At 39.7% G+C, this 14,708-nt stretch overlaps 1 protein-coding gene across 1 annotated transcript in view; it reads left to right on the top strand.

Annotated features, from left to right (window-relative positions):
• Positions 1 to 14,708, top strand: part of AGXT (alanine--glyoxylate aminotransferase) — a 77,259-nt gene that overhangs the window by 47,827 nt on the left and 14,724 nt on the right. The window contains exons 2-5 of the mRNA XM_068280646.1: positions 1,656 to 1,848; positions 8,836 to 8,900; positions 9,944 to 10,044; positions 11,458 to 11,528. Coding sequence (XP_068136747.1) covers positions 1,656 to 1,848; positions 8,836 to 8,900; positions 9,944 to 10,044; positions 11,458 to 11,528 — 430 coding nt within the window. The remainder of the gene's footprint in view (positions 1 to 1,655; positions 1,849 to 8,835; positions 8,901 to 9,943; positions 10,045 to 11,457; positions 11,529 to 14,708) is intronic.

The following is a 14,708-nucleotide window of genomic DNA, read 5'->3' as shown; positions in this document are numbered from 1 at the left end:
TGCTTCGTGCCAGAACACGTGACAACAACCAAGTTCGATGTCATAGGAATTGTCATATTCTGAGGATTATGAATCTGTGACGGTTATTTGTGTGCGACGAGCGTGTGAGGAAATATGAAAATGTCATTCTTGTGGACTCCAATGTTCCACCCAAAAGGGTAACTGCACCCCGTCCAGCCCAGGGGCTGATCCTGAGACCCCACCCAAAAATGTGGGTCATTCAAAAGAACTCCATGGGGACTCCTCCCCAGTCCTCCATATTCCATCGTTACGAAAGCATGCTGCTGGTTTGAGGACTGAGCCAGCGGCCATCTTGTTTGAACTTTGCTCTGGAAACAAAGGAACTTAAAGTGGACCCAAATCAAAAATACAATATTTCAGAAATTAAAACCTATTTTCTAAATTATAATAATAAATAGCAGCCTTTTTTCAGCTGCATGATGACAAATATAAAATATTTTACATTTATTGGAGGAACCCCTCCCTTCTTTTCAAATTGCCGGGATTTTTCCGGCAAACTGGTGGAGTAGATGGTGTCCAGCAATGGAGGAATTGCTAATGGCTGCCCCCAGTATAACCCTAGATATAAAAAGAGTGAAAAGCATGCACTGAAATGATCATAGGTTTGAAGGAGTGTTTATTTATCTTTGTATGTGTCAGAGTGGTGTAACTAAATATTTTTAATAAAAAAAAATGTTTGGTTTGGGTCCGCTTTAATGTGTTTACCCATAAGGACATTTTCACCTGAACTTAAGTATTCATTTACCTCTTCCCTTTTTATTTTTATACTGCCCTACTATTGTCTCTATAATTGTTGATTTTAATGATTTTCTGTATATATTCATTATTTATATTGCATTTAGAATAAAAGACTCTAAAGTCATTTATTGATTTCTCAGCTAAACCTACTATTCAACCACACAGAAAGAATTCCTGGAATTGTTACAATAACTGTCTACTATGCGGATTCAGTGAATGGAAGCGATGCTCAGTTATTATTTACTACATACCTCCTGGTATCGTATCTCAGGCCTCCAGTTATCAACCAATACTAGTTGAGGCTTTGGACCATCCCTCAAGGATTTTAAAGGCAGTAACGGGTGCTATTCAAGTCATAAACCACTTCTAACACCAATAGCAGTTTTTAATACTGCAATAGATATGCTGTAATGTAAATGAAATTAGCAGCTGTTGCTTTTCATAAAGCTGAGATACAACTTGCCTTGTTACCACTTACCGTATTTCATTCACTCTAATGCATAAATAACTGCAAAATTGTAAAATTTAAACTATAGACAAATAAATGTTCTTTCCTAAGTAAAATGCTCTATTAATGACTTGTTTCCTATGTCACTGTCACTTACAGTAGGTAGTGAAAAGCTGACAGATGGGACAGATAGTTCTGAAGTAGCCCATCTCTTCTTTCAGGATTCTCAGTTATTGACAGGCAGAGGTAAATAACAGGCTAGCGACAATCTGCATGTCGCTAGCCTGGCGTTTTTTCTAATGGGGACAGCAGGGCCGGGGGGGATGGGGGGGATGGACGCACTATAGAAGGACACAGAGGCCTCTGTGTCCTAATAGGATCTCACAATCTCAACTCTTTAAGAATTGCTGGTGCTGGTATATTTTTAAAGCTGTATTCTTTTGTGCAGATAATGGATGACATCAAGCTAGGGATACAGTATGCCTTCCAGACCCAGAACACTCTGACCCTGGCTGTGAGCGGCTCAGGACATTGCGCTATGGAGGCAGCCATCTTCAATGTGGTGGAGAAAGGAGATGTGGTCCTTGTTGCTACCAATGGAATCTGGGGTGAGAGAGCTGCCGATATTGCTCAGAGAACAGGTAAGCAGAAAAGATTAGATAGATAGATAGATAGATAGATAGATAGATAGATAGATAGAGTATGGTCATGTACATTATTTTATTTTTTCTGGCCTCATCAAAATGCAAGAAAATGTTTTATTTCCTATAGTAAAAAATTATATAGCTGTAATCTAGTGAAAAATTCATGTCACAAAGTTTTTACCTTATAAAACCCTTTTCCGAGGTGTTCTGAACTCATAAGCAGGTAGGGTAAAGTATGTACAGACGTCACACTTTTGACGGTCAAGTCGATCTATCATGATTGGTGGTCAGCCTGATGTGTCTTCCTCCCCTAGGCTGGACATTTGCGGCTGATTTTTTTTTTTTCTGTTTGCCTTCTGCTTTTTCTCCCTCTTCCTTCTCCTAGCAATCTAGTGCAGTGCATGTCTTTCAGCCAGGCCAAATATGTATAGCCATTTCTACCTGGCAGCAGACTATTGTCTGCTGAAACAATCACAGATGATCATTTTAGCCTGCAAAAGCTGTATACCACAAAGCATAATAACAGAGGTTAAAGCAAAGCATTTTTCTTGTCTGCCTACAGTTGCATTTTACAACAATGCCAACAAAACATTTTTGAAGGACTTTTCTATGATAGGACCCATAGCTCATAAGCTTGTCTCAGATCAGTACATAGTGACAGTGATATGTTCCAGGGGAAAAAGGTATGTGATCATTAGTGATGATTGTGATCTGCTTGTCACAAACCTGAGCGGAGGAACAGGGTTTGACCACAGTTTGCAGTATACAGACACTGGAACCAGGGAATAAGGTGCAAAAATAAAGGTGTATTGCAAATGCATACATACAAACGTAAATGCAAATATCATGCAAACCTATGCACAGTACACAATATATACAAACAACCCGGGAAGCAGTGACAAATATATACAACACCCTGACTATCTAACTAACTAAATATATACAGCAGATATACACAGGATAATACAGTTCCTTCTAAAAAAAATTAGCATATTGCGATAAAGTTCATTATTTTCTGTAATGTACTGATAAACATTAGACCTTCAGATACTTTAGATTCATTACACACAACTGAAGTAGTTCAAACCTTTTATTGTTTTAATATTGATGATTTTGGCATACAGCTCATGAAAACCCCAAATTCCTATCTCAAAAAATTAGCATATCATGAAAAAGTTCTCTAAACGAGCTATTAACCTAATCATCTGAATCAACTCATTAACTCTAAACACCTGCAAACGATTCCTGAGGCTTTTAAAAACTCCCAGCCTGGTTCATTACTCAAAACCGCAATCATGGGTAAGACTGCCGACCTGACTGCTGTCCAGAAGGCCATCATTGACACCCTCAAGCAAGAGGGTAGGACACAGAAAGAAATTTCTGAACGAATAGGCTGTTCCCAGAGTGCTGTATCAAGGCACCTCAGTGGGAAGTCTGTGGGAAGGAAAAAGTGTGGCAGAAAACGCTGCACAACGAGAAGAGGTGACCGGACCCTGAGGAAGATTGTGGAGAAGGAACGATTTCAGACCTTGGGGGACCTGTGGAAGCAGTGGACTGAGTCTGGAGTAGAAACATCTAGAGCCACCGTGTACAGGGGTGTGCAGGAAATGGGCTACAGATGCCGCATTCCCCAGGTCAAGCCACTTTTGAACCAGAAACAGCGGCAGAAGCGCCTGACCTGGGCTACAGAGAAGCAGCACTGGACTGTTGCTCAGTGGTCCAAAGTACTTTTTTTTCGGATGAAAGCAACTTTTGCATGTCATTCTGAAATCAAGGTGCCAGAGTCTGGAGGAAGACTGGGGAGAGGGAAATGCCAAAATGCCTGAAGTCCAGTGTCAAGTACCCACAGTCAGTGATGGTCTGGGGTGCCATGTCAGCTGCTGGTGTTGGTCCACTGTGTTTTATCAAGGGCAGGGTCAATGCAGCTAGCTATCAGGAGATTTTGAAGCACTTTAAGCTTCCATCTGCTGAAAAGCTTTATGGAGATGAAGATTTCATTTTTCAGCACGACCTGGCACCTGCTCACAGTGCCAAAACCACTAGTAAATGGTTTACTGACCATGGTATTACTGTGCTTAATTGGCCTGCCAACTCTCCTGACCTGAACCCCATAGAGAATCTGTGGGATATTGTGAAGAGAAAGTTGAGAGACGCAAGACCCAACACTCTGGATGAGCTTAAGGCCGCTATCGAAGCATCCTGGGCCTCCATAACACCTGAGCAGTGCCACAGGCTGATTGCCTCCATGCCACGCCGCATTGAAGCAGTCATTTCTTCAAAAGGATTCCCGACCAAGTATTGAGTGCATAACTGAACATAATTATTTGAAGGTTGACTTTTTTTGTTTTAAAAACACTTTTCTTTTATTGGTCGGATGAAATATGCTAATTTTCTGAGATAGGAATTTTGGGTTTTCATGAGCTGTATGCCAAAATCATCAATATTAAAACAATAAAAGGCTTGAACTACTTCAGTTGTGTGTAATGAATCTAAAATATATGAAAGTCTAATGTTTATCAGTACATTACAGAAAATAATGAACTTTATCACAATATGCTAATTTTTTTAGAAGGACCTGTATATACAATCAATTGCAGTATCACAAGGAGCAGGCAATGAAAGGTCAAGACAGAGTATCAGGATCAGCAACTGTAAATCAAATACAAACAATGCACAAAGGATATAACAGAAGCAAAGTCAGGACAAGCAGGGTTCAGCAACAGGTAAACAGATCAGCGAACAAGGTACAAGGATCAGGAACCAGGTAATCAGGAGTGCCCAGGAACTTAGACCTATAATGAATGAAGTTCTGGCGATTAGCAAGAGGAAGAGGCAAGTCTTAAATAGTCCATGAGATTATAAACACAGGGTGCAGCTGGAGGTGAGTAATTGCAATAAGAGTTCACTCAAAGCCAACCAGAGGCCAGATATGGAACTGCAGTCTGGGAACTGAAGTCCTAGCATTAATAGGCCCCCTGCTGGTGGATGGCGGGTGCTCAAGACAATACAAAGTCCTCAGAGCCATCTGCTGGTGGAAGAATAGAAGTTCCTGAAAATCCTGAACCATACCGCCACCAGCAGGCAGAAAGCGGCAACACAAGGTTCCTGACACTGCTAATTACAATTATGCAAAACTTCACGCAAAATTTCACAGCCATACACAATTACAATTTGTAAATTCGATAGATTTTGTGCAATGCATTCGTAATTTTGCATAATATTGTGCCGATTTTTAAAATTAATTAATAGCAAAGCCCCCATACATGCCATGCAAAGCCCCCGAAAGTGCTACGTATGTTAAGAGGAATAGTGAGAACATGTCAGAAATAATTTTTCAAAAATACCTTTTTGTTTTTGATCAAATCAATTTAAAACATACAATGGAATAATGTTGGTAAACTCAAATACATGGTTTAAAACCATTTTTCCTTTACATTTCTAAAACCGATTTTCTCAAAAACTACAAGGTCTGTTTGAAAAATTATTTTTCTGCCTTGTTCCCACTATTCCCCTTAATGTACGTAGCACTATTAGTGATAATTGCATGTACGCTAGCTATTAACTAAATTACATGAAATTTACACAAAATTGTGAAATTACGGGTCTTGATTACAGTTGCAAATGAAATTACGGTAAAAAAAAAATTCTCCATAATTTCGCTATTTGATTTTGCATCATAATTGCATATTCATGCTAATCACTAGTGATCATAAATGCCAGACCACAGAGGTGGCTTTTCAGTTTTGATCTAAACACCTCCAGGGTTGGAGCTGTCTTGACTGGGTGTGACAGAGCATTCCAAAGAATCAGGGCAGCATGAAGGCTCTGGCTCCAAAGGTTTCTAGTTGGACTCTGGGGGTGGTCAAGTTATTAGATCCTGTTGATCGGAGGTTGTGGGAAGGGTGGCACAGTTGCAAAAATTCTTTCAGGTATCTGTCTGTCCCACCCCTCCCCCGAGTGGATCAAAAAAGTAAATTTGACCTCCAGCTTTGGATGCCGTGATATGAGGCCTGGCCTTTGTTTTTTGGTGTATTAGCTTTGCCTTCCATGCACACCAAACTGTCAGTTTTAAAAAAGTTATTTAATTTCCTACCAAAAGAAGCTGGGAGTAAGTCCAGGACACCATTCTTTCAATGGCCACACCGGGTTGGCTTCCATAGAAATGACAGGAAACATGTAAAGATTTTGAGAACCATTTGTGGCCCTGTGTCTCCAGGTCAGTAGAGATTAGGGGGTGTATGCAATAAACTGCATTAAGCAGAATTATGTGCAGTTAGATTTACCAAATAATGGGTACAGTGTAATGCATTGTATATGTATTGCATTCCACTCTACTCATCAGGCGGTAAAACAATTTATTGCATACACCACTAGGATTCTAAAATTTTAACTACAAAATATTGAGGTCAGTCTTCCCCACCATGCATCCAAAAGAGATCATAGAGTGAGGTTCATCAAGTGCATTGTTCTAAACTGGATACATCTTTGGAAAATGTACCCGTATCATAACACAGCAATATGCCTTTCCCAAGTATTAGTGCTGAATTTTAGGCATTCCTCATACACCGTGTACTGAAAAGAGCACTAGTAAATCATGGATTGAGCTAGGTTTGAACCCTTGTACTCAGGTTAATCATTGGCAGAAGCTGCTGTTTCCCAACATTAACACCTGGCCAGTTCCCAGTCATGATTGTCTGGACTCTGCCTTAACCTTGGCATCTACAATTCACTTTCAGGTTTATCATCCTCCCAGCTTTACAGGGATTCTGGAAATTATTTATTTATGATACTGAACTAAATATTATCTAAAGTGATGTAAAAATGCTCAGTGTAAGTGTAAACAACCAGCAAAATAATTGATCACTAAGCATTACCATCATCCCCTAATTGCCTAAGGCAGTGGCGTAGCTAAAGAGCTGTGGGCCCCGATGCAAGTTGTACAATGAGGGCCCCCAAGCACTCTATACATAACAATTAATATGGCACACCAAAACCTGCCAATGGCAACTACAGTGTCAGTTTGTTAATGATTGCTACTATCCAAAGTATCTATAGAAGTGATTATTATGAGCACAGGACCAATAGAGAGCTAATACTGGGGGGCCCTCTGGCCCAACGGCCCCAATGCAGTCGCAACCTCTGCAACCCCTATTGCTATGCCCCTGGCCTAAGGTCTGGAGAGAGTCTAGGGGCCTGGTGTGGACGCTAGCACCTACCAAATCTTACTAAATAAAAGCCAGGTGACCAGCAGCGGTTGGTAAAAACTGCTATCTTGCCTAGGACCCATTTAGTCTTAATCGTTATCTGCTGACCATCCTTTCTGTTCCAAGACCTTTAAAGGATACCCCAACTGAAATGTGACATAATGAGATAGACATGTGTATGTACAGTGCCTAGCACACAGATAACTATGCTGTGTTCCTTTTTTTCTTTCTCTGCCTGAAAGAGTTAAATATCAGGTATGTGAGTGGCTGACTCAGTCCTGACTCAGACAGGAAGTGACTACAGTGTGACCCTCCCTGATAAGAAATTCCCCTTTTTTACCTCTTTCTTGCTCTCAGAAGCCATTTTCTGCTAGGAAAGTGTTTTATAGTTGGAATTTCTTATCAGTGAGGGTCACACTGTAGTCACTTCCTGTCTGAGTCAGGACTGAGTCAGCCACTTGCATACCTTATATTTAACTCTTTCAGGCAGAAAAATAAAAAAAGGAACACAGCATAGTTATCTGTGTGCTAGGCACTGTACATACACATGTCTATCTCATTATGTCACATTTCAGTTGGGGTATCCTTTAAGCCCCCACAGCTGCCTGGATGTTCACTAGAGGGTAAACAAAATGATTCTGAACTGGACATATGCTTGTTCTGTACCGCACATGTCCAGTGACACAAAGAGCTCTGCACTCATTCTTTCTTTTGTGCACAAGCCTTCATTTTTCTAAGTATGTGCAGTGCAGGACTCACACATGCCCAGTTCAAAAGCATTCCTGCACCGCCCATTGAACATACAGGAGAATATTTGCCTTAAGGGGCCACTCAAATATTAAAAAGCACGGGAATGGGAGTGTCCCCAAAGACACTGAGCAGCTGATGTGTGTCAGCAGCAGGAAGTTACAGTACATGCATGTCAGCACCCAGGGCTTCATAAAACCCCTATAATTTATAAAAAAATATTGCAAAAATGAATGCTTTAAAATCCTCAATGTAGAAAACTTTTTGACAGTTACTTCCAAAAGTGCTGGATTTCCATCCTCTTCTACAGTATGCTCCAACCAACCAAATGAAAATAGTGTATTCTGGATGTATATCATAAAGGTAGTAGGATTCCGCACAACATTCAGTTTACTGCCTGGGGTTGGGTGCTGTTAACTGGCAAGTGGTTTGCAAACTTTAATACAACTTATGAGGTTAGCAGACACTCCTCAACAAATGTTAATAAACAGAGTTTGATCCAACATTTCAGACCCACTCAGGGACGCTTTCTCAAGGCAAGAATAACACCAGGTGATGAGGTGAAAGAAACTCCCCAGCAAATGATAGCACTAGCATCCAAGACAATGCAGCTGAATGCCAAATGCAACCAGCTGTGCTCGCTTAATTGCTATCTTTTGTCAGGATATTGTTCTTGCCTTGAAAAAGGGGCCCCGAGTGGTTCTGAAATGTCGGATTAAACTTTTGTTTTTTTATCATGATCACTTTGAAGAGTGACTGCTAATTATATCATGATTATCATAAACAGTAATGTAGCTACAGAACCCTGCTCAACAGTGCAAACTCTGCGCTGCCCCACACCCTCATGAGCCTGGGAACACTGCATATACCCATATGACATGGAGTGCCAAAACCTGGTTTCTAATGGAAAGCAACTACCTTCGCCTCCAAGATTACTCTCCCCTCTTGAGATTTATTAGTCGGGGTGTATTATTCATCACAGTAGCTACCCATTTGCTAGGTTAATGCTTACTTCTCTATCTTTGTATTTTAGGTGCTGATGTTCGTCAGCTAACCAAACCACCAGGTGAGGGATTTACATTGAAGGAAATAGAGAAGGTAAGAAAAGACCTAATACGCAGCACTATACAATAAGTGGTGTAAATTACAAATACAAGATATACACAGAAAAAGAAAAGGGTCCTGCCCCAACTAGCTTATAACCCAAGAGGTATGATAACACAAGAGGAAGATAAGAAGTTATTAGCAGCTGGAGGTAACTTATTTGCTTGTTAGTGAATTGTTTAGTGAGTAGGTCAGGTAGGAAATTTTGGTTAAATAGGTACTTTAACCCAGGATTGAACTTCATCCCAATCACCCCCTTTCCCATGAGAAATATTTACCTTTTCTTAAATAGATCATCAGGGGTGGTTTGTGTGTCTGATATTGTGGTGAAACCCCTCCCACAATGTGATGTCATGACCATGGTCATGACAGTTTGCTGTTTATGATACACTATTTTCCTCAGATATGATCATTTGATCAGAACTTTTACAATCAAAATGTACACAAAACCATGCACTATGTGAAGAAAATCAATGTCAATCATTCTATACTTGATTACAATACAATTTTTGTTCAATTAGAATGAATTTCACACTCGTATCTGAAGAGAGAAAGTGCCCTGATCGATCCGCTTATGGGAACAATCGATAATCATTCTTCCGTTTACTTACATTCCCGCTAATCTGAATGAATGATGGCATCTGAGGAAAATATGAGGAACTTTAACCAACAATTTAACTTCATCTCAATCAGTATGAGATTCACACAAGAAATCTTTACCTTTTTTTTTATATAGATCATTGGGAGGGGGGGGGTCTGTATGACTTATATTGTGTTGAGACCCATCCCATAGTGTGATGTCATGACCATGGTCCTGACAGTTTGCTGTCTCTGAACCTTGTTGCATTGTGGGAAATAATAGCTGTTTCACACTGCCGTGAAAGCAGTATCTCCCTCTAAGCATAGAACTCTCAGTAACGAACTATTCCTTACAGATCAGACTAAAGATGGCCATTTGAGGTTTTAATTGAGTTTATTTCATAAATGCATGAATGTTGGTGAAGAAAGACTTAAAAGATGATTCTCTTTGCTTGCAGGCTCTAGCAGAACACAAGCCATCTCTTCTCTTCGTCACTCATGGAGAATCCTCCAGTGGAGTTGTACAGCCCTTGGATGGAGTAGGAGATCTCTGCCACCGGTATGCAGTCATCATCTATACGATGGAAATGATGGAAAATACAGCATGAACTATTATTTAACATATTACACTCCATCTTACATGTTTTTATTGACATGTATATATATAGAATAGCTTGCATGCTGCCCTATTTTTTGCTATTTTGTATGATGATTCAATAAAAAGGATTTGGTTTTATCCTATGGAAGGTGTGCGGAGAAATCCTTTGATCATACAGTATATAGAAAAGCAAACAGCAACGATAGACTAGCTATGCAGTTTTAGTATGTTACCCAAGTTCAGAACTGTAATAACCGGTAGACTGGGGAAACGGGGAGTCTTGTCTTTCAGAGGAAACTTGGAAAATGTCTATCTCCCCCCTCTCTTCCTTACACATCTTTCTAACAGTCATTACTGTGCAGTTCAAAAATGTCATAATAAGCCCTGTTTAAAGATGAATTATAGCGAAAAGGGGGAAAAAAAAATCAATCAATACATTGCAAAGTGATAAAATAAAAAATAGAAGAGAGATCAAGAAATGATTGATATTCGCCATGTAATTTGTTCATGTTGTTTAATGCACAATGAGCCTGCACATAATTGTCTTTACTACTGTCAGACATGCAAAAAAAACTAGACAGCACCAACTGCCATTATCTATAACCACACCTCCTAATAATGCCTAATGCTGGGAATACACCATGCATTTTTTTAGGCAGATAGATGATTCGATAGATAATTTCCAACATGTCGGATCTCACTTTCAATCGTTTTACCGCTCGATTTCTAATAGAATTGAATGGAAATTGATAAGAAAAGATAAGAGAATCGAGCGGGAAATCGAGCAGAAAAACAAATCGAAACGTGATCGAACGGCACATCGACCACAAAAATGCATCGTGTATCCCCAGCATAATGGCTATTTTTTTATACGTAGATATACATATGCAAAGAGGGAAATACTAATTGTTTGGTAGTTGAAAACCTTACTTTACGCAATGCCGTTATTTCACGCAATGCAATAAGGTTTACAGACAGGAAACTGTCAGGACCTAGGTCCTGACATCACACTGTGGGAGGGGTTTCACTACAATATCAACCATAGACCCACTGATGATATATTTTAGAAAATGTAAAGAATACTCATGAGAAAAGGGGTATCAACTACTGATTGGGATGAAGTTCAATCCTTGGTTACAGATCCCCTTTAACTCAACTGTAAGTGAGATGTGAGTTTCTAAGCCCTTTCATTAGCCCATAGCATAAAACCCCAACTGCTCAGATTAAGCTGTACTAAAACAGACCAAATAAACATGTAGAATTACTGAATTGTGACAAGTAGTAGTTCCTAAACTTGTATATGTCAAATTTAAACACCGGCAATCAGTCCAAGCTCAAGTCTAAACTAATCAAATGCTTCTTCTCTACTCACAGATACAACTGTCTGCTGCTTGTAGACACTGTGGCTTCATTAGGAGGGGCTCCGGTCTACATGGACAAACAGGGTAAAACAATGAAAGTCTATGGATAATTTCATATTTCTTTTTTAGGCAAAAAGCAGGTCAAGAAATATAAAGTTCCTGTCATTCTAAATACAAAGCATAAGTTCATCAAAACTCACACGGGAAGTAACTTGAAGGAGCTGTTTACACAAGCAGTGGTACTGAATGGTACACAATGCTGGGCACTACTGCTGACCACAATGGTGGATGATGCAGTGCTGTCCCACTCAGTGTATGTCAGTGGGGCTGTCTTTCCACTTCATCAAGAGGCTCCTGGAGGCGTTTTGTGTTAGGGCTCTGGAAGTACACAGAGGCTGGTCCTTGTATACAGAATGTGCCTCTGTGTCCTAATATGATTTATCAAACCCACCTCGGGTTCTCTTTAAGTGAAACATCTGATCTGCATGCTTGTTAGGCTAGCCTCACAGTGGTCAGTTGCATGAATGCATGCATTATAATGACTGTGACCTACAATGGAGACTAGACAATGGCCTCAATTCACTAAGATCATGCTAGAGGTAATAAGGCAAGAGAAAACTTACCTCCACACGTGAGAGAGTTATCTTACCTCTTCATTCCTTAAGTTACCTCTCCTGTAGTTAATTTACCTCCTCTGTAGTTAATTTACCTCCTCTGTAGTTAATTTACCTCCTCTGTAGTTATTTTCACATGCAGCTAATTAACAGCCTGTCTTTAACTCTGGAGTTATTTTAAGGATTGGAGAGTTAATTTAAAGACAGAAGAGTTAACTTTAGGCTTGCCTGAGGTAAAATGTTTCCTGAATACTACATGCCTTATCACCATGGTAACAACTCTAGAAGAGTTATTAAAGACAGGAGATAAGTTTAGTGAATTGAGGCCATAGACTTTACTACAAAGCCTGCATGCAGCGAGTTAGAATAACGCAATCAGTTACTGTGAACAGGCTCAGAGAATTGTATGGGCAGTGGGTTGATATGCAGATTTATTCTGCAACGCAACTGACCACTGTGAACAGGGCCTCTGGGTATATGGCTAAAAAAGTATTATAGGCACAGGATCATCAGGACAGCCAGGCAATTTGCATTGTTTAAAAGGAATAAATATGGCGACCTCCATATTCCTCTTACTTCAGTTGTCCTTAAATATGGTGATATCATTACATGATATGCTTAGTTCCACAAAGCTACATGCCATATATTTGGGACTAGTGTTGTTTGAATTCAGGATCTTGTTGTTTGGATCCCCAACACCTGCATTCAGCACCATTTCAGCTCTATACAGCAGGACGTGTGCATTTGATTCAACTCCAATACTTTCTCCTTCCTGCTTAGAAGGAGAAAGTATCAGAGTTAAATGAAGCGCACCCTATCCTGCTATTTGGTGCTGGAATAGTGCTGAATGCAGGTGTTGGGGTTCTGAACCACGGGGTCCTGAATTTGAACATTATTTGGGACCACACCTGAAGTATTTAGTAGTACTGCATAAAATATCAGTCTTTTAACAGGTAGGAAAGGATTATTTTATAAAGTCATTCTAATGGTGCCCATGCACAATACAATAAAAACGTTAGATTTTCCTATTTCTTCGATCTAAATGATCAAATCGAATGAAAGTTGAAAATATTTTTTTTTCGATCAAGAAATTCAAACGATTATCCCATTTTTTCGAAAAAAAACTGATCAGACATGCTGGAAAAATCTTTATATTCGATGTAATGGAATAATCAAATTAAATTATCTAATCGGAAAAAAAATAAAAATTGTACCATGTATGGGCACCTTAAAAAAAACGGGATAATCGTTCGAATTTCTTGATCGAAAAAAAAATATTTTCAACTTTCATTCGATTCCATCATTTAGATCAAATAAACGGGAAAATGGAACGTTTTTATTGTATCATGTATGGGCACCATTACACTACACTCTGTAGTGTTACTGGGAATAAAACCATTCTTTTATAATACAGGTGACTGAGAACCTTCAAACATATAATGTTTGTGCCTACAGTTCCGCTTAAACCACTTTTTTTTTTCTTTCGTTTTTTGCATTGATTTTTGCAACATATGCTACATTTGGCATACAACTGCAAACAAATAAATCCTGAATAAATGGACAAAGTACAGAATAGAAAATTAGTAGGTGTATTTAATCATCTGGGCTGAACGCCAGCCAAAACAACAGAAGAAATGACCGAAAGTATGCCACAATTCAAAGTATGCGGTAATCTTTAGTGATTTTTAGTAATGAGAACAATGTGACTCTTGGTATACTGTATTTATGTGTAAACTGACCCCTGCTTTGAAAGTAGTTTACTACAGCGCCATAGGTCATGCTGGAACTGTTGTGTGTTTTCCTCTAAGCTACATTGCCATCTGCTGGTCAGAGGTGAAACTGTTTTTATTTGCAGTATTGGTAGTTTCTTCACTTTCAACTGATCTTGGGAATAAAACTTAATTTCCAAACGTTTACATAATTCAATAAGACATTCTGCCTCTTAAGGGGCGGTTCACATGGGTGCTCGTCGCTTAAGCACTGCCCATTCAAGTGAATGGACAGCACAGGTACCGTCATTTACCTTCATTTGCGCAAACACAGTGCTTGATCCCAATTTTTCCTGTTGTCTTGTTTATTGATCACATAAGCACCACACTTCTGTTTCCGACCACCCCTCCCCTATCCCCCCCTCCCCTTTTAAATAGGACTACAGGAAGCGCCACCGAAGGTTGCCAAATACTTTTCTGTTTACTTGGAGAAAAGCCATAAAAGTGGTCATAAAAGTGTCAGATTGTGATTTCAAGAGCTGCAAATGTTGATTGCTTAAATCTTTTCATTGATGCTCTACATCAGGGGTCGGGAACCTTTTTGCCTGAGAGAGTCATAAACGCCACATATTTTAAAATTTAAATTCCATGAGAGCCATACAATAGGTTTCAAACTGGGACAGAGCGTATGTGCAGCAGAGGGTTTACGTCCCTGTTGCCATGGTGATGTGTATACAGTTGATCCTCCAGGCAGCTGAAGTGTCAGACACGTCTTCAACTTCTCTTGGGTTTCAGCAACATCAGCAATTTCCCTGAGAGCCAGGCAGGAGAAATACAGACTAACAGCTTGTACAATTAGCTAGCTGACTTGGTGGTTGATTCACTTTGTAGGATGAGATCCCCACACTTTGGCCCAATAGGCTGCCTGACAAGTGACAGGC

Source organism: Hyperolius riggenbachi, chromosome 4 (assembly GCF_040937935.1).
Source record: "Hyperolius riggenbachi isolate aHypRig1 chromosome 4, aHypRig1.pri, whole genome shotgun sequence".
Taxonomy (NCBI): domain Eukaryota; kingdom Metazoa; phylum Chordata; class Amphibia; order Anura; family Hyperoliidae; genus Hyperolius; species Hyperolius riggenbachi.
This window is presented reverse-complemented; position numbering and strand designations above follow the sequence as displayed.